This window comes from Choloepus didactylus, chromosome 1 (assembly GCF_015220235.1).
Source record: "Choloepus didactylus isolate mChoDid1 chromosome 1, mChoDid1.pri, whole genome shotgun sequence".
Lineage (NCBI taxonomy): Eukaryota > Metazoa > Chordata > Mammalia > Pilosa > Megalonychidae > Choloepus > Choloepus didactylus.
The window spans coordinates 166,675,239-166,698,116 of NC_051307.1; the positions used below are offsets into that span (position 1 = coordinate 166,675,239).

At 39.9% G+C, this 22,878-nt stretch overlaps 1 protein-coding gene across 1 annotated transcript in view; it reads right to left on the reverse strand.

Moving 5' to 3' along the window:
• The window catches only part of LOC119541310 (collagen alpha-4(VI) chain-like), a 117,179-nt gene extending 101,759 nt beyond the window's left edge, over positions 1-15,420 (reverse strand). Inside the window, exons 1-3 of the mRNA XM_037845109.1 lie at positions 15,361-15,420; positions 4,023-4,111; positions 84-686 (exon numbers count right to left, since the gene is read on the reverse strand). Of these exons, the coding sequence (XP_037701037.1) occupies positions 84-686; positions 4,023-4,098 (679 nt within the window). The 5' untranslated portion in view covers positions 4,099-4,111; positions 15,361-15,420. The remainder of the gene's footprint in view (positions 1-83; positions 687-4,022; positions 4,112-15,360) is intronic.
• Between the last annotated feature and the right edge of the window lie 7,458 nt (positions 15,421-22,878).

Consider the following 22,878-nt stretch of genomic DNA (forward strand, 5'->3'; position numbering starts at 1 on the left):
GACAGTAAGAGGGATGAATTAGGTTGACAACACTTTGGATTCTGTGACTTCCAGATTAGAAATAAGGGGAAGAGACTTTGTACCTGGAGAGACACGTTCAACAGGTTGACCAGCCTTTGCCAAAGTGTCACAAAGCTCCTGCCGCAGCCTCTGGGCGAGATTGCCCAGACCAGAGAAGCTGGGAACAAAGGAAGCAAATTTCTCCTTAGGACTACTTGCCATCTCCCTGAGCTCTGTCCAAACAGCATCTTTGACTCCAACAGCATAAAGCAGGATGCCTGCCCTCCTAATTGCCTCAGCAGGTTCATGGATGTGGTCCTCAGCTGGGCCATTGCTGATCACCATGGCAATCTGAGGCACCCCTTGACTTCCCCGGCTCCCCGCTGTTTCCTGGAAGTGGTGATCTAGGATGAACCTCAAGGCCAGGCCTGTCTTCATGGCCCCAGGCTTAAACTGAAGCCTCTGAATGTGTCTCAGCACATCACCTTTGCGGTGGTAGGTGGAAAGTAGGAACTCTGAATGGGGTACATCACTGTACTGGGCCAGGCCCACGCGGATGGTCTTTTTGCTGACATTGAAGCCATTTACCAGGATGCTCAAAAAGTTCCGCACACTGCGGGCATGTTGGGGGTTGATGCTGGTGTCCACCAGAAACACAACATCTCCCACAGAGGCCTCCCTGCAGACTGGAGAGGAGAGACACTTTAAGGTAAGACATTACAAATTCGACATCTCCTATCTGGGGATCCATCTGTCTCCATTCATTGCCTTTACACTACACAGATCTGCCTGCGTAGCTCTCTGATGGTAACCAACATAAAAGAGGCCCAGGAAAACTGGCATCTTCCTTTACTTCCTCACTCCCAGCATCTACCCTTGCACACCTGTCACCTTCTACTCTGTTCAGTTGGGTCCCTGACCTTGGTCCTCCACTCACCCCTTCCTTAATACAAGAAACCAGCTTTCCACCAGTAGTGGATGTTGTTGGTATCCTACCTAGATACTCTTTACCCTCTGGCACACTCATCCTTCACCTGCTTCAAATTCTAAGCTAACTGCTCACTTCTGTGATTTTCTCCAGAGACCTACCCTTGGCTGAAGGGAATGGCCTCATCTGGAGGCACCTGGGAAATTATACCACCACCACCCTAGGTGGCCAATGGCTGATTGATACAGGGATATGAACACCTGGCCCCTTTGCCTTAAGTGAGAAGACTCTGTGGTGCTATTTATGCTCCAGTACCCTTCATGGATCAGACCAATGCTTGATTTTACATGAGGCCACCTCCTTGCTTGGCTTCTTCTCTATCCCATCTCCCTCATCCCCTTATATGTTGCCCTAAAGAACACTCCTTCAAATAACACATGCACCAAAGTCCCTGCTTCTAAAGAACCTGACCTAAGACATCAGCTTTCCAGCTTTGACCTCAGGCTCTCCCTGGCTACCACCAGCCCCTTTCAGTATGATGCTTGGCATTCCTTAAAGTATGGCTCACATTTCTACTCTGGCTCCCTGAATTCAAGGCAGCACTGTGTAATTACTTCCCAGATCCAGCTCTAATCCCAGGAATAACCATCCCAACAGTGGACAAACTGGTACCCCGGCTGGGCCCACCAAGGCCTCCGGCATGGAAGAGATAAGACACCAGCTGGCTGTAGGACTTGGGCAAATATCATAATCCCTCTGGCTCTCACAGTGTGCCTCATTAGAGTGAGGGGTTGACCAGATACCCTAGTCTCTTCCAAATCAAATTTTGCTTTCCTGTGATAAGAAGTAGTATGTAGATTAAACACAGTGCTTGTGTGATCAAAAAGAAGAAAAGGTAATTATGATTTATCTGTTTTCTCAGAACCCAATATGATTTTTCTCCCCATAGCTTCCAGATTGATTATCTGTGATGGTGGGAGAAGAATATAAATTAGTGATGGGAGAAGAAACCAAAGCAGAAACCAAATGATGATGGTTTTAGAGAGGCTGAAAAAGACACTGGTTTTGTGTTAGGAGGGGTTAAAATACCGGCATGGATTGGCTCTGTGCTCTCTCTCTCGTCTCATTTTGCTACCCTCTCCATCTTGGTCTCTGTGTTCAGGCTCCTTAGTCCAGTTTCTCAAACTTGCCATGTTCCCACTTTAACCAGAATATCCCCTGCATTGAGATTCTTTTTTTTTCCATTTGTCTTTTTTTTTGGGGGGGGGGGGGGGCAGGAATAATTGCTATGGAGTCATGTTCTTTTATTTTGGTTTGTAATATAGTATTCATTAGTATGTTTATTTGATTAATGGCAATCTCCCCAACTAGACAGTGAGCTCCGTGAGAGCAGACACCCTTTTTCATTTGTTTTTTCACTATGTGAGTCCCTAGTATAGATACCCAAAAAAATCTGAGGAAGGAAGGAAGGAAGATAGGAAAGAAAGAAAAAAAGAAGGAAGGGAGGGAAGGAGAGAGGGAGGAAGGGGACATCACTCACAAAGACAAAAACCTTGAACATGAATGAAAGCCAATAAAAGAACCAGGAAATTTTAGAGCTGGAAATGATCCTAGGGAATGTGCAATACAATATGGCAACTACTAGGTTCATGTGGCTATTAATCACTTGAAATGTGGCCAGTACAACTAAGAAACTACATTTTTAACTTTACTGAATTTTAATTAATTGTAACTTAAATAGCCATATATAGCTAGTGGCTACTATACTGGACAGCATATAGGTATAGATTAAGGAATCCAATTCACTAACTCACAGAGAAGGAAATTAAGACCTAGAAAGGCAAAGTAATTGGTATTATAAATCAGTTCAAAGGGCCAGAATTGGAACCTAGGTCTCTTGACATACAGTCCATAGATTGAACTCCCATAAAGAAGATTATAATAAAAATCCATGTTATTAAAGGCAAAAGATTGAGTTCTCTGAGGAAAGAGAAGAACCAAGTGGGAGTTTAGGCAGAGAAGGGCTGGAGAGAGTTAGTTCAACCCAGGGACACTAAACCTACCCATTATTTCTGGAGTCCTGGATCCCACTTCCCAGAAGTTTGCCTAAACTTGCTATTGGGTCCAAAAGTCAAATGGAGCCATGATCATGGAAAAGACAGACAACAAATGCACTTCATGTTCTTTGAGCTTTATTTCCCTCTGGATCCCCAAAATGCTACCCTATTGGGAGGAGAGAATTCAGTGAGTACTCCAGGGATGGCTGACTTGTTTGTCCCTTAACATCTCTTTCAGGAGAGACCAAACACAAACTACAAAGTGTTTCCCTGATCTTTCCACTCATCAGGAGAAACCTCACCGCTCTAACATGTTTTTCAGGCAAATATGTATTGGTTCCATCATAGGCAACTTGAAAAATGCATTGCATTTTCATGCATTGTTACTTTCTTAGCCCCTCTACTAGCTCTTTGTAATTTTAGAAAGTGTTTGGAACATGAAAAGACTGACTGTCACAGCTTCTTGTTCACAAGTGAGAGGAGTCGGAGCTGAGGGGAAAATTTACAGAGCTTTACGCCCCACCCCAAATAACAGTCTGTGTAATTATATTTGAATATTTAAACTTCAATCTTGTCTCTTTGGGGCTTCAGGCTACTCAAACAAGCTTCTCTTGATTAGGCTTTCATCTTGTGACGTCTCAACAATCTATTAAAATGATTGCAAAAAAATGCAGAGGTGTCACTATCATTTGGTGAAGCTATCCATCTTATGATGACAGTTCCTATTAGAACAGCTCTAGCAAACACAAACCAAAATGCAGAGTCAATAGAACAGGGCTTGTTCTACTGAGAGCTTGGTTAAACATTCAGAAATACAGTAGTTCTAATATACATATTTTGTCATTTGGGGTTAAGCTTTGAAAAAAATCACGCACCAGCCATTCACAAAATGCTTCCAAATTCTGACTAAATTCTCCTTTAAAGAATCATGCCCCTTTTCTTAATTATGCTCTTGTAATATTTTCTCTTGAGGTTGTCACTACCTTTAACTTCCTGGCAAGATAATAATTTTTGGCTTAAAGAGTCCAATGTATTACCAATTCTTTGAGACTTGATGAAGCCAAAACTAGCTGCAAAGATGATGAGTCCCCCCAAAATCTTCCAAATCCCCATTCCAGATGTGTACCTAGAAAGAAAGGAAACATCATAATTAAAAATGTCTTCATCCACTTAAAATGGGTGAATCGTATTGTATGTTAATTATACCTCAATAAAGCTGTTTATAAGAAACAAACTATGTCTTTCCCAAGACTACAGCAGCTTTATAAAAAAATTTTTAAGGAAATATTACCACATTGTTTCAATCTTGCAAATGAAAATGGTCTTGATGACCCAATTCAGAAAAAATTTTGTAAACACCAGAGTGTATACTTTAGACTGTACTGTTTAAAGTTGTCCAGATATGGCTATTAAAAAAGAGAGAGAGAAAGAAAATATACAGGACATGGGATAGAACTTCCATTTCACACACTGAATTCATTTGGTGAAACATAAACATTTCCAGATGATTTTGCTTGTATTTTTATACAAGAGTAAGGTGACCCAATAAACATTTGTGACTGTAGGCAGAAATATTCAAATATCTCAAGAGCACATCTGCCTGATGAAATCAGACTAGCCTGAAAATGTTTTATGTGTTTCCTGGAAGGAGCAGAACATCTGATTTTCCTCTCTTAAACTTGGATCCATGTCCAAAGGCCTCCATGAAAATTTTCCACCCCCAATTCCACTTCTATTTTTTGACTATAAGTTCGTTCATTTAAAATAAGAAAAACAGAGCAATCACATTGAATGAGATGTTCCAAGTAGAACAGGGAATGCCTCGTATTCATTTCCTTAGCCATCATCCTCACAGCTACCCTCAGCAGAGAGTACTGGGATAAAAGTGAGGACTTGCCGATATAGACTGCCTGGGCTTGAATCCCAGATCTACTTAATAGGCAAGTTGCTGCACTTCTCTAAGCCTCAGTTTCCCTATTTGTTAAATAAGGTCAACAACAGCACCTACCTCATTGGGTTGTTGTGAAGATTAAACAAGTTCATTACTGTAAAACACTTTATCTGTGCCTGGCATATAGGAAGCACTATTTCATTGTTTATTAAAGAAAATAAGTCTTCTTAGAACCCCAAAATGTAAAGGTAAAGGAAAAGTCCCTTAATTTGAAACTAGGAATCTGTAGAGGCAGAGGGACACTAACAGTATGCATTTTGTATTAACAGAGCAGTTGTTTTGTTTAATTCAATTTCTATTGTTTGATTTAATTTATTCACTTTAATCTTCACCTTCAATTGATTGTTGCTTTGCAAGTTACTGTGCTAATAATATCCCTGTGTTTCTTACCACACATCTGGGAGACACCAGAAAGACGGGACTTACTCTGCTTATTTTATTGACGGAAATGAAGAAATTGAGTCCCAGAAAGGTTAAGTAGAGTATGGGGGGTTCACAGGTAGGCACTGTTAGAGCGTCCCTGCCCCGAGGTGGCCAGTCTCCAGGTCCAGCCAGGCACTGGACCTCAAACATCTGCTTCAGACTCTCCAATGAAAATCTTCAAATCACACTGTCATTCCACAACCCAAGGTCCACTTTACGTAAAATGAAGGCCTGTGAGAAATTTATCCTGGGGGAAAAATGTGAGTGCATGCCCTAAATTCATTTATCCACCGATTTGGTCTTCAAAGAACACCATTTTATGCCCCAAACACTGTTAGGTGCTGTGGAGAACGGAATTACAAACATTGCTTTCACACTTAGAGAACTGAACAATCTATTTGGGGAGAGAAATTCTACATATAAGAAATGATAAGAAAGTGAGTAAACTTTAAATCGCAATCTTTAAACTTATCAAAGAATGTAAGCAAGAATCTTGACAGTGTCTAACTCACTTCCCAGGCTTGGGCCCTTTAAGTGGAATATTGTGTGGAAATGATCATCGCTATACCCCACAAATAGACACCTAACAGTTGAGTCCCTCTTTCCAGAAAGTGTGGGTGTAGCCACGATACTTCCCTAAGGAAATATCTCCTTACTGTGCATGCTTAATTTACTCCTTCAGAGGGTCTTCAGAGGCTGTGAGATAACCACATCTATTTTATTATTTATACCAACATAAAATGCTGGGGAAAGTCTTGACTTCAAAGGAAGCCCTTTGGCCTTGATTCTGGCTTAAGCTTGGACACTTGTACTGTGGACTTGAGCAAGAGTGGTGCTGATTTGAGACACCTTCTTATTACTCACTGTTAGGTCTGGGCCCTGTGCCCTGCCCCCATCTCCCTCTTTTGTAAAGCCAGGCTGCATTGCCACCTCCTCCATTCCCCCATTTCGCGCCCATCACTGCCTCCTCTCTTCCCCCCATTTCGAGCCCTTTCTCCTGTTCTTGCCTCACCACTGCTCCCCCTTCCCCACTTCTGCTTGAATCTACAAACCAGGCATTGCTAAGCTACAAGATAAACTATGTATAATCCCCTATTGGCCAAAGCTCACATACCTTACATTTCCAAGACCCCGTGTAATCCCCTGAATGGCAGAAAGCCCTATAAAATCCCCACCACCGGACTATGCAGTTTTCCCTCGAAGCAGACCCTTTCTGCTGGTTGGGGCCACCCTGAGGCTTCTCTTAATAAACTTTATTGTTGCCTGCCATTTGGCTTCATTGCCCATCTTTTTTTTTTTTTTTTTTTTTTTTATCTTCATTTTATTGCGATACATTCACATACCACGCAGTCATACAAAACAAATCGTACTTTCGATTGTTTACAGTACCATTACATAGTTGTACATTCATCACCTAAATCAATCCATGACACCTTCATTAGCACACACACAAAAATAACAAGAATAATAATTAGAGTGAAAAAGAGCAATTGAAGTAAAAAAGAACACTGGGTACCTTTGTCTGTTTGTTTCCTTCCCCTATTTTTCTACTCATCCATCCATAAACTAGACAAAGTGGAGTGTGGTCCTTATGGCTTTCCCAATCCCATTGTCACCCCTCATAAGCTACATTTTTATACAACTGTCTTCGAGATTCATGGGTTCTGGGTTGTAGTTTGATAGTTTCAGGTATCCACCACCAGTTACCCCAATTCTTTAGAACCTAAAAAGGGTTGTCTAAAGTGTGCGTAAGAGTGCCCACCAGAGTGACCTCTCGGCTCCTTTTGGAATCTCTCTGCCACTGAAGCTTATTTCATTTCCTTTCACATCCCACTTTTAGTCAAGAAGATGTTCTCCGTCCCACGATGCCGGGTCTACATTCCTCCCCGGGAGTCATATTCCACGTTGCCAGGGAGATTCACTACCCTGGGTGTCTGATCCCACGTAGGGGGGAGCATTGCCCATCTTTTGAACCAAACTACCTTACACTCACTATATTAGAAACATTCCCCAGGATATTGGTCCAGTGTTTTTCCAATAAGTAGATATTATAGAGTTGGATTTTTCTATCCCTCAATTTTTACCTTAGCCTCCCCTTAATGCCTCCTCAAGGAAGTATATAAATAGTTTGAGGGGAGATGCTTTAAGGCTATAAATGTGATATTCCCCAACAAACTTTTACCTAATGTTAAATAAATGAATCAATAATTGTTAAAGAATAGACCATTTTTGTAGATTAAGAACAATACGAAGGTAAAGAGCATGAGAATTTGAAAGTACCAGGAAGAATGATCCAAAATAAATTCATACATTTATTATGATTATGATAATAAAAGATTTCACTTCAATTTTTTAAATTCTTGGGTTAATAAAATTGATGAAAAATAAAATCTTCAAGTAAGGTATCTATGTTTTCATATTCCATTATATCTTAAATATTGCTATTAATGTGATTAGTCATGAAAAATGAGAAGTATTTTTAGTTAATTGTAAATAAAACACTAAACCTGTTTATCAAAATCTGTTATGGCAAAGTCAAAAGTTTATAAACATTTTGCAGCTGTGCATGTGTGTGTGTTATGTCAATGAAGAGAAAAAATGTCTTTAGATTAAGGACTTAATATTCTATACAGTATATACTATTTCATGAAAATATTTATATCTGAATTAAGCTGCTGAAGAGTTTTGCATTTGAACATGTAGGGCTCCCCATGGAAGCAAAAAATGAAGCCATTAAATGAAGTTTGATTAGCAGGGATAGAATAGGACACCGATTTTTTCTGGAAATAACTCTAATAAATTTGGATTAGAGAAAGACTCCACTTAAAGTATGTTGCTCAAATAGTTAACTCACTAGAACAATCTATTCTTTAAGATTCATTCATCCAATTATAAAAATTACTTTGCAATGGTAATTTTTACACCATGGTAATATTACACCGTGGTAATAATTGATACAGATAAGTCATCAAGGGATGCTAAAACCACTGGGTTGGGGAACAGGATATTGACAAAGTCTCAATATATCTCCTGACAAATTACATATAAGTTACAAAGGGCAAAAATTACCTTTACAATAGAGAAACTTGGTGGACACCATGTAACCAAGTGATCAAAATTAACATCAGCAATAATGGGATAAACTAACATCATGTGCCTCCTAATGTTATGCATGAGAAAACTCAACAACACTTATATGGCATGCCTCCTAAAAATCCATGGCCTAAATCTAACAATGAGAAAATAATAATAGTCAAAACATGAGGATAGTCAACAAAACAAATGGCCTGTACTCCTCAAAAATATTAGTGACATGAGACAAAAGCTGAGGAACTGATTCCAAATAAAGGAGCCTAAAGATACATGAAAATTAAATGCAATGCATGATCCTGGATTAGGGGGAAAAGCATTGCTAAAAAGGACATTAAATGAGACAATTGGTAAAATCTGAATATGGAATATATATTGTATTGCACCAACATTAAATTTCCTGATTTTGATCATTGCACTGGGGTCATGTAAGAGAATGTCCTTATTATTAAGAAATACACACTGTTGTATTTGGGGTTGAAGGGTCTTGATGTCAGCAACTTACTTTCAAATGTTCAGCAAAATTATAACTCAGAGAGAGAGAGAGAGAAAAAGAGAGAGAAACAAAGCATCATAAAACTCTTGCAACTTTTTTATTGAGTTTAATGTTCGCCAGATAATATGTCAGGCACTAGAAACAAAAAAGCAAAAGAAACTATTCCTTTCTTCCAAGAACTTGGAGTCTAGTGGAAAGAGAGATGTATAAATTGCAATATCATAGGATGAACAAAATAACACAGAAATCTATACAAGGTAATGAGCTCCTCCCTTCACCAGGGTGAGGGCACCACAGAGAAAATGCTGCTAGACTGGAGACTGGAAGGCTAAGTAGAAACTTGCAGGTGAGCAAATGAAGAAAGGAAGTTCCAGGCAGAAGGGCAGTATGTGCAAAGGCACAGGAGAGCCATTAAGGAGGGATAAGATACCCCCAAAACAGCTCATACAAGGCCTTGGAAACTAAGGTTTTAGAATTCTGGAGACTCCATTAGGCATTCACTGATGCTTATAGACATGTGGAGTATAAACTGTTAAGCCACGATGAGTCTAGAGAGACCTTTGATTTTCTGAAATGCCTGAACTGGGAGGATGGAAAGAACACGGGGTCTAGGCAGTGTTTCTCAGCTTGAACCTTAAACCATCTTCACCTCAGTTAATTAAACCAGCAATGCTTTATACTTCAGGCTCCCTTGAGGCTGCTGTTCTGCCTCCGTGCACCCCTCAACAATAAAATAAAAAATATTCCATCTCTAGTGTTCTAGGCCAGTGGTTCTCAAACTTGAGGATGCATCAGAATCACCCCGAGGGCTTCATAAAACTCAGCTTCCCATGTCCCACCTCCAGGATTTCTGATTCAGTACATATGTGCTGGAGTCAAAATTTTTGCATACTGGGCTGGTCCAAGGAACTATACACTCTTCTATGCATTTAGAAGGCAATTTGATCCTGCTGAGGCAGATATCTGCTCCATTTGCCTTACACAGCAATTCTAGCTCTACATGGAGAAAACCAGGTGTCTATTATCGAATGAGGAGGGAAAGAGATAATCAATTAATAAATGTTTTCTTAATATGTACATAACATAAGCAAAAATGTCAACATATTTTGGGGATGAAAGACCCAATGTAAATTAATCTACCAAAGTTTTTCAACTTTCTTTTGATTTATACTTTGTTCTCCAGACCTGAAATCCAGTGCCATGTATCAATTTTTTTTTCCTGGTCACTTTAAATTAGGGTTATTTTGCACACTGGGTTTTTTCCTTTCTTACCAGACAGTTGTGTAACGTACCACATCTGGGTAACAGGAAACTCCAGAATGCAAACAATTGTAGGATATGAACAGACTCTTCTGTATATATCACAGCATGTTTGATGGTAAAAAGCTAAGGCTTGGCCTTAACCAAATACATAAACATGAACATTTGCTTTCTATGGCCCATCCACAAATCTTACTTATGCTGGCTTAGATATACATAAAACTTTGCTGGCAAAATATTTGAGGGAGACTGTGTCAAACATTTCAATGATAATTAATAAATCTTCAGGCTTAGGAAAAAAACAGAACAAGATACAGAATCTCAGACATCTATCCAGCGAGGAATACGAATCACAACGCCAAAGCTTAGCCGATCACTGTGCAAAGAAAGAACTCGGTGCTGATGGCCAAGTTCCTCCCAACAGCGGTGGTAATCACAGTACTGCACACAATTAATTTCCCAGGTGTTTAAAAGTTTGTAACGAAACAAGCATTTCAGATGCTAGGCAGTTTTTAACTATCTTAGGTCCTCTGAATAGCGTGACTCATCTGGTTTCCCATACTACCTAGTTCAGACGTCAATTGGGCCGTTTACCATATTACACTGTAAGTATCTGTTTACATATTTGTCTCCCTCACTGGACTGGGAACACACAGAGCATGGAGCCTCTATCTTAGATATCTTTGTAGTTCTGGACACAGTAAGTCAACTAAGAAATACTTTCCTTTTCTGATGAATATATAAATAACTGAATAAACTGCTGAATGATTTAATCTAAGGGAAAAAGAATATTTTTTATTCAATCTCTTTCAATGTTTGTGTGGCTTTTAAACTCCATCACCACAGCATTTCATGAGCTTGGTCACACCAGAGAAACAGGAATAAATGGTCCATGTTTCTGAGGCGTTTTTATTCAGGAAGGATGCCTACGGTCCCCTAAGCAGACCTGGCCGCTCCAAGGCCCTGGGTAGGTTAGGGACCTCCAGCAACCCCTACTTCACGTCACCTGAAAACCTGGGGAATGCAAGTCATGACAGTCAATAAGGCAAATACGACAGCCCCCTGCAACGGTCTAGTCTGGAGTCACATACACCATCCTTTGTTTCTTTTATGTCCTTTAAGAAGTTTGCTCCAGAAACGGGAGAAAATTGTAGTGGGGGGCAGTAAAGCTTGCATCGAAATTGACTTTGAATTTTCTGGTTCAAGTGCCAGCCCTGCCATATTCTTATTATGTGGCTTTGTGAAAGTCTCTTGACTCTAAGCCTCCCTTTGTCAGCCACTGTATAGAGGCGATAATAACTTGTCACAGCCACATGGCGGCGCTACTGTGAGGACTGCCTGAGTTAATGGGAAAGGAAGGACTTTGTAAAATGCTGTTAAATTTGATAGGTCAGCATCAATTTTGTCAAGCAACAATCTACAGTACAAAATTCCCCAAGTTTAGGACTTTCACATTGACAGACGCAAACCTTAGCCTTTTTCATTCCAAGAGAAATGCTGTGCTTGAATCAAAGCACTGTGACTACATTTTCTAGAAAATAACCATGCCATGATGAAAGGGAGATTTCAGACTGTAGAAGACTTTTTACAGCAGTGAGAGACAGCCACTCTGAATCTATGGAGCCAGGTGCCCCGCGTGGAGTGCAGTCACATAGATGAGACAAACTCTTTAAAACTAGCTATGTTCTTTCTGTTGAATCTTTCACTTTTCTCTCCAGGACCTCCACTTAAAATAACTAAGTGCAGTTGAACCATTCTTTGTATCTTTTTTTAATATCTTAAATAGTGTGTAAAAAAATTTTTTAAGACAAATTGAAAAAAAAAGTTCACTAAATGCAGCAACCAACCCTATCTGGTCCTCAGAAAAATAAAGATATTTCTTTACAGATGGCAATGTATTGATCAGGCAACAAAACTTTCTGAAGGTCACCTATAATTATGAGACAACGGGTTTTGCCAAGTCTGTTCCAACCTTGCAGATTCAGAATATTTCTCTTGCATCCTTCTGCCTGGAAGGCTGCACACCACTCCTTGACCCCAGTACATGTGCACATGGACACACACACACACACACACACACACACACTCACACACACCTGGTGGGCTCTTCATCTTTCAAAGATGAGCTAAGATATCATCTACCCAACCGCAGCCTGATGGCAAATCACTCCCTGTTCCATTCTTCCTCTGAATCTCATACATATTTCAATGAATAACTAGACTTTGTTAAGATTGGGTCTTCATCAATTATATATCCTCAGCACCGAGAACAGTTCCTTCCTTTGCTCCTTCCCTTTTATCCTCTCTCCCTCTTGCCCTCACTCCCTCCCTTTATTGGTCTCTGATCAAGGCAACTCCAGCCTTCCAGTTGCTCAGACAAAAACCATGGAGTTATCTTTGACTCTTCTCTCATACCCACAGCCTACATCCACCTTGTCAGGAAATCCTGTTGGCTCTCCCTTCAAAGCTGTATATCCAGAAACCAACTATCTCTCACCATTTCTTCTGCAAATAGCCTGGTGAAAGCCACCATCATCTCTTATCTGTTTTATGCCAACAACCTCCTAACAGGTCTCCCTGCTTCTAACCTTCCTCCCTGATGTATATCCTCAACACACACCCCAGCAAATCCTTTTAAAATCTAAGTCACCTCTGCTCAGAATCCTCCAATCTTGTTTCATTCAGAGTAAAAAGACAAAATATGCTTGTTATAAGGTCCCATGTGATCTGGGCCCCATTTTCTCTCTGATTCATCTTCTACTGGCAACTTCATTCATTATACTCTGATCATTGTGGCCAACCTGCTGTTCTTCCAATAAGCCAGATGTGCTCTGTTTAGGGTCTGTGCACTTGCTCTTGCTCCCACCTGGAATTCTCTTTCCCAATTATCCACATATATCCACGTGGCTAATTCCTTTGCCTCCTTCAAGTCTTCACCCAAATGTCACTTCTCAGTGAGGCCCACCCTGCCCATTCTATTTAAAATTGTTGTTGTCACTCTCCCATCGCACCTGGTTCCCCTTACCCTGCTCTGCCTTTCCTTTTTCCAACCTTTTTTATCACCTTCAAACATGCTATAAAATATTCATCATGTTTATTATTGATTATCTGTTGTCACACTCTCACCTCCAGCTAGAAGGTAAGCCCTACAAGCAAACTTTTTGTTCTCCATGATAGATACCCAGTTCCTGGCACATAGTGGGTGCTCAACAAATATTGTTGCACAAATGTACTCATTCAGAAAAAAAAGGCTCCCTGTTCTTAAGACAGTCGTTTTAAATCTACAAAGATTTAGAGAGACTCGGGCACTCAGGTGCCCCCAAGGCCATTATTTTGGTAAGTGGGGGGCACAAAGCCATTGGGTTTTCTTTTAATTACAATTGTATTTTTAATTCATTTGTATTAAAATTATAATCAGAACAAACAATATGAAACTAAACATTTGGCAAATTTGTGTAACTGGGAAAATTGGATCACGGGCCCAGTATTTGAAGAGGATCTCCGCAAAATCTAACATGGATCCTGTCTGTGATGCAACACACACTCAAGGAATCTGGGGAGAGATGCAGGCAGAACGACAACCCCTCTAAAACTCACAGCTGCAAAAATTCATTTAGACAGTGAGTTGCTCAAACATAAGACTCAGGAGTAGGCTGGCATGTCTGGAGAAAACGATTCCCTGCCTGAGCGTTTTACGAGTTACTGTGTTTTTTGGTTCAGAACATTTCAAGGACGAAATATCAAGCCGGTATTACTCATCATTTCACTTGCTAGTGACTGCAATGCACCATATAGGGTGTCTCTGCAAAATGTGGAAGGGGCTCCATAACTCTTGGCCACTGGCAAAAGAAGTGCATCCACAGACTTTTCAAAGATCATGCCCAAGAGTCAGAAACTGCCAGACAGAGTTCTGTGGTGGTAGACTATTCTCAAACGCCCATGGGCTATGCGTTCCAGGGCTGAAATAAAAAGAGCTCTGAAGTATTTTTCATTCCCTGGGCTATTTCTTCCCCTCTGAAAATCCATACAAAAGAGAACCAAAAGGTGATGGCTTTTTCTCCTGTGGACCCTGTGGAATCATTTTCAGCCAATCTTTGATTCTTTCATCCTCCCAAAGCCATCCTTAGTAGTCTCTATCATCCCTATGTTTGTTCAGTGAATTAAAATGTAAGAATATCAGTCCCAGTTATCTAAAATTTGTACATAAAATCTAATTTTGATCATTTTCATATTAACTTATCTTGAAGCACTTTATGAAAACAATTATTTTCTTGAACTCTGAGTGATATGCACGCTATTGTATTTAGAACGAAGTATACTGATGGCTGTAATTTAATTTGAAATGCATCAAAAATAAGATGGATTGATGGATAGAGGAATGGATATATGAGAAAAAAACAGTTAAATGTTAATGGTAGAATATAGATGGTAAGTATATTACATGTTCTCTGTAAAGTTCTTTAAATTTTGCTGTATATTTGAAATTTTTCATAAAAAAAGAAAATAATCATTTTATTTATCCATTAAAAATTGTGTATTTTGAAAGCTGCTATGATTTGGTAGTCAAATCATACGAATCCTGGCAAACTAGGCAGAGGAATTTGGCTCCTAATTTGAAATTGCCTCCATTGCCCCTCTAAATGAGTGTTATTTTTTATATGAGTTTTATACCTCCACTATTTACATCTTTGGTGTAGACCTTACAGTTCTAACACTAGCCTCCATTTTTCTCCCAGTGAAATAATTCATGAAACATGGATGAGTCCCCATAATACAAGTCAGGCGCCCCTTTCCACACAGATGGTATATTCTGGGTTCATCTCAATATATTTCACATCTCCCTATGCAAAAGAAGATTCAGAGATTGCCAGATCCCTTTTATCATATTTTTCATTTAAGGAGTTATTCTTAAGTTCAATTAATACATAGATAGTTCTTTGGGGGTTTTCTCTCTCTCTATCCCTGTTTGATCTTCTCTCCGTCTCTTCGCTATTTGAGGTCTTTATTTCAGACTCTCTTTCTCATCTGTCTATGTGCCTCTGTCTGTCTCAGCCTCTGAATGAAAGAGAAGAAAAGTATTTGCAAAAATAAGAAGAAACAAACTAAAAGTCACTCACCTATAAAACTATTCCTGGGAAAAGGAATTTCCTCTTACCTGGCAAAATCTTTCCAGCTGATCCTTTTCAATTTCTCCCTCTTCTCTTCATCACTTAGGCTTTCTGAGCCTCTGGAATTCCCCCAGAGTACAGGAAGTCTCAAGGGCATAATGACACATCAGTTTTTACAGTGTTTAATACACTCCTGGGGCAAGGGGTGGAGCAAAGGCTGTCTTTTGGGTGACTGACACATTGCTTGTGCTCACGAATGTCTTATAGCCATCAAACACAAATGGCTATTCATTCTATAAATACTGGTCTCAAAATGAATACAGAAACTTACCAGGCAGAGCATTCTTAAATAATAATAATAGTAATAGTAATAAAGCAATATAAATGAAACTGGTCTTTTCCAATTTTAACTAAAATTCCCTAGAATAAAAATTCATCATCATTATCCAGATTTCAATATTTTACTCTCCATCTCAAGTCTCCAGAAGTTCCTAGAGAGCAGAGATTTTGTGTCAACTCATATACCCTGGATCCTCTATAAAGGAGCCTTGCACTTATTAGGTCTCAACATCAGCATGTATAATGGATGGATGAATGGAAGGTGGATGAATGGATGGATGAGTGGGTGAGGTAATAATGGAATGAACAGAATAATGACAAACACTCCCTGCATTCATAATCTTCACTGAGGCAGGGTAAAGCTCAAGTGTCTTCACTCATCTTGGATGTCTAAACTAGCTCACCACAACCCCTTCCTCTAGTGTCCTTTATATTTTCCCAGGGCCATCTGGAAATAACTTACATTCCGAGATGACTTTAGCTTCAAGGTCGTGAACTCTCCTAACACTGACCCTGATTAAGTAGTACAGTCATTTCTTCCATCACTTCAGAGCATCCACCACTTTTCTCTACTCTGAATCCTCTCCTTGACCTTGAAACCATCTTCCCTGATTCTCCTTATTTATTATTCTCTTGCAGGCAAGAAGCTTGCTGTCTTAGTTTTGGTTCTCTCAAAAGCAGATCCTGAGACAAGGACTTGTGGGTAGGTAATATATCTAGAAAGTGATCCCACGAAGCAGGGGAGACAGTGCAGAAAGTAGGACCTGGAAGGAAGAAAAGTTGTGCCTTAATGAGTGTGATACCACCGTAGGTAACTGGGGTTCAATCCCACTGGGGACCCTCTAAGAAACTCTGTAGGGGCAGTTGGGATTTATTCATCAGCTGCCATCTCTCCGTGGTTGGGCATTAAATCCCCAGCACTTCCAAGCTGCCCTGTGTGCAGCCTGAATAAGCTCCCTTAGCCCTAGAGAAAGCTCTCAGACAGAGAAGCTGGAAGACGTGGGCCCATACGGTGGCAGCCTGTGGGCACGTTCAGGAACCGTCCACCCAGCAGCAGGTGACCTCCGAGATGCATGGAGGGAATCTGGCAGGGGACACTGACAGCATCTGTTACACTTGCCAACTTCCTCAAAAGGAAACCACCTCACCTCAAAACCTCAGGCTCCCTCTCCCACTGATGGTTCTCACCTCTAGTGGGACCAAACTCCTCAGATCAGAGTCCACAAATCCTTCCTCTTCTTTCTTACAAACCCTTACGCCAAAATCCACTACTGCCCTCATCATAGCATATGGGATATATTTCTTTCCACATTGTCTCCCTCACTAAATTGTGACCTGCTCAAGGGTAGAAGCCTTGTCTTGCTACAATGATTGGCAAGTATTAGGAGCTCAAGAAACATGTGCAGAGTGAGTAAATGAACAAATAATTGCCTCAACAATGTATTTAACTTCCAAAAGACCTTCTCTGATTTTTCCTCATAAATGACCTGATGTGTCCACTTTTAATCATTCTTTGATGTTAGACTACAAACGCCATGCCTTTATTCCAAGATGGACCCTGATTAAGTGCATATCTGACCAGTGGAGGGGGAAAGAGCATCTCTGTTAAGCTATAAAAAATGCTTTTGCTAATTAACTAAAGGACATGAGAACCTTTGTTCTCTAAAATCACAGACTCTCAGAAAGTTTGTGGTTTGAAATCATGTTTAGTGAGAATGACACCCGTCATTCTTGCCTGGAGGATCTAAGTCATTTTAACAGAAAGAAATAGCTTCAATTTCCAACTCAGGCGCAGAGCTTCAGATAACGGTTTTGGACAAAACATTCCACCCTTAACTTTGTAGTTACCAAGAAAACAGGACCCTGGATTCTCATCTCAGCCCAGGCCTGATGCTGACCCCTTCATAAACAATCCTGCTTTGCTTTGAGCTAGCACAATATTGCTTTGTTTAAATTTTACCTAAACCCCAACCTTCCCCCAAATACTATAATAAGTCCATGTCTCCCTTTGTTCTGTGAGATGCCCCATGGTCCTTCTGGTATGTGGTTCCCCTTGCTAAAAGCAAGTTACCCTAACTTTGTCAAACTACAAGTGTGTCCTTGGTAGACAGCTGGAAAGTCTGTAGCCAATTTTCTGTAGCACAGATTAATTTATCAAGGTTGCTAGTCAACTGCCTTGAAAGGCACTTAAAAATAGGTACCAAGAAGACTGGACAGGTTAACTTCAGTAAGGGGATAAATAGAAAAATGTTTAAAGACCTAAGGGCTTTGAGGATATAGTGGACTTTTGAAAAGGGTCAATCTATGTGGACCCAGATGATAAGGGGAAAAGGGAGTAACCACAACAAGGTCAGTCATTTACTCTTAGCCTGCCTGGAATGGTAACCACCCTCCTTGTGGGAAACTGCCCCATTTCACCCTTGGCTCCAGCGGGACAGCTGCAAACCACAGGACTCAATCTCTGGGCCACAATATTGGTCCAGAAATCAGCATGTGACCCAAGCCTGTCTAATCATTGTCCTTTCTTAGGTTTTTTCCCTAACATCTCTGGTTATGAAACTTTAGCAATGTAATGCGGAAATTGCCTCTTGCCATGATTTCAGCTCTGCAGGGAAGCCAGCCGGATGCAAGGACCCTGAAACACCGAGGAAAGCAGAGATGAAAACCTGAGGATATTCAAGTACCTGAATCCAACCCCAACACTGCCCACTTCATTCCTCCCCTGCCCCAACAGTCAGTATATTACCGTTTTTTTTTTTTTTTTTGCTTAAGCTAGCTCAACTTGAATTTCAATCACATATAAACAGCGTCATCACTATGACTTTGCATACACACAATTTAAAACTTTCTCAAGGGTTCCTATTAAACTTTCATACTTGAGATTTATTCCGTCTCTGCAGATGCATGCCTGTACTTCTTTTTGTCAGACAATGAACACAACATAATTCAATAGCTTTTCCTATTTTCTTTTGCAACCAGGAATCCTAGAGCCAAAAACAACACCCTGCTGCAACAAATGTTTGTGCATTCATAGAATTTGGCTCTGGAAGAGCTTTTACAGATTATCTAGTCAAAGCCCCATTACTTTGCAGAGAAAACTGAGATTCAAAAAGGCAAAGTGATTTGTCCAAGGGACACATAAGCAACTAGCCATTTTCTTTGGTAACTGATCACATCTACTGACTCTGCTCCCTTTACATCCTCTCTGATTTTTTTCTGAAAACTGCCTTGAATAAGAGTCTCTCCAATTTCATCTTTACTGATGGGAAAGCAAAGGGTAGAGGATGAAGGAATGATCCCAGGAAAACAGGAAGGAAAAGCTGAAAAAGATATGGGAATTAACCAAGGAATTAATACTATTCAGTCCCTAATAAAGCCTGGATGTTTACATAAGAGATGAACTTCAGAGTGATTTCAGAAAGGAAAGGGATTATTGAGGAGCCAGGGAAGGAGGAAAGTTTAAAGGTTAGAAAATGAAGACTTGGTGCTAAACTCAAGAATTCCTAATACTCGGCAAGGTAGTTTGAAGCTGTTACGTACCCCAGGAAAGGCCGTGTTCTTTTAATCCATTCCTGTGGGTGCACACATATTGTAAGTGGGACATTTTGATGAGGTTATTTCAGTTGAGACCTGTGGGTCTTAATCACCTTACTGGAGCCTTTTATAAGAGATGAAACTAAGAGAAGCTCAGAGAGGCCCCAGAGAGGCTAAAAGAGGACCCACAGGAAAAAGAGAGGAAGCCATTGAAGCAAGAAGCTGAAAGCAACCAAACCCAGCAGAGAAGGATCAGCAGATGCCGGCCATGTGCCTTTCCATGTGAAAGAGGTGTCCTGGACGCCAGCAGCTGTCTTCAGAGTCCAGGTATCTTCCCATTGATGCCTTGAGTTATACATTTTCATGGCCTAAGAACTGTACATTGTAAGTTAATAAATCCCCATTGTGAAAGCCAACCCATTTCTGGTACACTGCTTTCCAGCAGCTTTGCAAAACCAAAACACTTGGTTACAGATATAGTGCTCTGAAAACACATAGTATTCTGAAGACCTAAGAGAATGAATTAAGTAATATCTAAATTAAGAATGAATTAAGCAATGCTTAGTCACAAATTTGTAACAATGTATTCAGTCAGAACTGTATAAAAACCAGGCTATGTCAGAATCTCAGATGCACGCTGCCTCTCACAAGCCCTTCATGGGTGAGAAATGGCAAGAGGGGAAATGATGAAATAAGTTTAGTCTATGATTCAGAATATCTTTGTGGGGTCTTTGGGAGATAAGATACTAGCAGCCACTGAGAAGAGAGATAATTGTCAACTCTATAAACCAATATGAGACCCCATGGGAAGAACATGTATTTTTCAATAGGCAAACTAGCTTCCATTTCTAACATCTGTCTCATCATCTGCTCAAAATCCTCTTGATCTGGAAACCGGAAGAGATATTTGGGGGCCACACAAAACTTTGTTACAGTCTCTCATCCCTGAGAGACACAGAGATATGATGCCCTTCCTCATTTTAGGGTATCAAGGATCTCCCTCCATCCCCACCTCAACCCTGGATCCATGGAGGATGGGGGAGCTCCCCAGCCATCCTAACAAATGCTGACTGGGAATTCACAGTGTGAGCAGCACTTCACTGGCCTCTTGGAATCCAGGACTCCTCCCAAAAGCTATGTTCCCTAGAGAGATAAGATTTTTGCACCCATGATAAAGAGAAAACCCAGAAGGGATTGAGAAACCAAACCCAAACAAAAAATTGCTAACCTCCGTGCAGCCAAAGCCTGGGCTTTTTGGTCATTCTTATATCATTTCCAAAATTGTACACAGAATATTCAATAATTCTTTGTTATAAAACTTTGTCAGGCTGCAGGAAAGCAGGTTCAAACCCATTGTGGGGAAAAGACAATTTGCTTTGTATCTTAGTCTGTTAAAATGATGTATTTAATGTTTACTCTTCTTTAAAGAGGAATAATTTTCCTACTTCCAAAAAATGCTCAATTTTCATACCCTAATTAGTTAATTACAAGGTCTAAGAGGTCATAGCCAGGACATAGACGACCCTGATGTTGGCCAAAAATTCAACCTCTACCAACAACCTCTACAACTTTAAGTGATAAACACTACTGTCTAAATAAATATTCTGACAAATGTAGTTTCTTAAAACAAACTTTAATGGTCTCAAGGTTATAAGTCAATGTCTTTCAAAGGTTTATATTAAGTAATCTTTTTAATATTACAGGAAACTCTTTGCATTTTTAGATAACTGACTTAGTCAGAAAATCAACTTTATGATGACAAAATATAAGTTTAAACCCATTTTTTTTTGCAACTGATATGTAAATATTTTCTAATCTTCCTAATCCATGTAAAGCAGCCTTTGCTTTCTCAAAAGCACTTGCATCAACAACTTACCATCCTTTCAAATTTACTTCTCTGGAAATTATCAATCTTAATTTTAAATCAAGGCTGATTCTAAGATATTGGTGGCTTATAATGTAATTCTTATACCAGCTAAATGGAGCATCAGTGAATTTTCCCCTGTCATGGGTGTGACGTGGTTGGTAAATTCTTGAAAACACTTCATAAGGGAAAGTGTTGTATACAGGTTTTAGTTTTCATCTCTGCTCTAGGAGAGGGGGTTTGCCCTAATCTAGGTGATCCAATAGCCTTTAAAATCAAAAGGCCACACATCGGAAATGACTACTACCAGTGCTTAAGCAACCAATATCAAGGATTTTATTAATTAGCATAACAGCCATTAAAAATGGATTTTCTTTGGTGAAATCAGTGATGTTCTAGATATGTAGATTAGCTAGAAACATTAGAGACACCTCCCATCATTGCACAAACAGGGTATAAGAATTTAGCAAGCCCAGTGTACTTTAAGACTGTTGTCAGAGTCTTGATTCTCAAGTGATTCTGAGTCCAGCCCCTGACTGTGAAGGATTCTGGGTCCCCACACACCATCTAGATGGAAATCCAAACCCTGTCCATTGAAAATTGTCACACTGGCCTCTGGTGAGCCTTTCTTTCATGCAAGATGCTATCATGAGCTCCTACAAGACAAAGAACTAGTGCTTCCTCGATCTTGCCAAACAGGTGGTCTGTATACTGTCTTCCTAGCCTGTTTTGTCTGCTTAAATACATAGGCCTAACTAGCTAACTTTAGTCTGAGACTTGCTTTCTTCTAACATAACAGCAAAATGGTAAGATATGAAACCTACAGCTCTAGCTTCTAACATTGGACACTGAAGATATTAACCAAAAACTAAACTAAAATAAACATAAAGAGCCTGATAATTGTGAACAACCATATCAACTTAGATCAGATTGCAGTACTGAGCAATCTGTCCTTATTTTATTTACTGAGTTACAATGGGAATTTAAAGCAACTTACAATAAAAAGGGAGAAAAATACTTCAACTAATAAACACAAAACAAAAAGAGAGAAGTATCAAAAAGACAAGAAAGAAGCAAAATAAATCAAAAACTGTTGACTGAGGAAAGAAATAGCAATTGAGCATGGAGTTTACGTTTGAGCTTCCTAACAGCCAAGGCAAGAGGTGAACACAGTGGGTTATGTGACTAGTCCAGAATGGTACCTTAAAACAATCCTGGTCCATGCCAGTGGGGCTAAACCCAACCTGTACAACACCTGACAGCATTGTCGTGTTTATGGTCTTCATCCTGAACTGCTAGCCTCCACCCTTCTAGGGCTCCACCTCTCAGTCTGTTTCTAATCAATGTAACTTGTCCCTTTGACTGGCTTCCTGTCAATTGCCTCAGCTTACTCCTCAGACTGAAAACATGCTGTTTACACTGTGAAAGCATAATTTTCAGATTATTAAAATCATAATTCTCACATGAGAAGATAATCAGAATATGTCAAAGTTTTATTTAACTTATTAATGAGAGTACTAGCAGCAAGACAAAGCTGGTTGCATGAGGATATAAGAAACTTGGTTTTATATGATCAGTGGAAAAAAGGAATGCTGAAATAAGATTGCTAAATTGGATACAATACTGATTAATATCCTACAAGGCAGTAAGGACTTATCTTTGGACTTATCTTCTCCCCTGGCCTTAAAAAAAAAAAAAACTGTCCCTTATTAGTGTAATACAACATAATCTCTAACTTTTCGGACTGTAAAGCAAATGGATTTTAATTGATTGTGAATAGTCTAAAGTCAGTTACATTCCCTGACAGAAGATGACCCTGAGGCAGGCT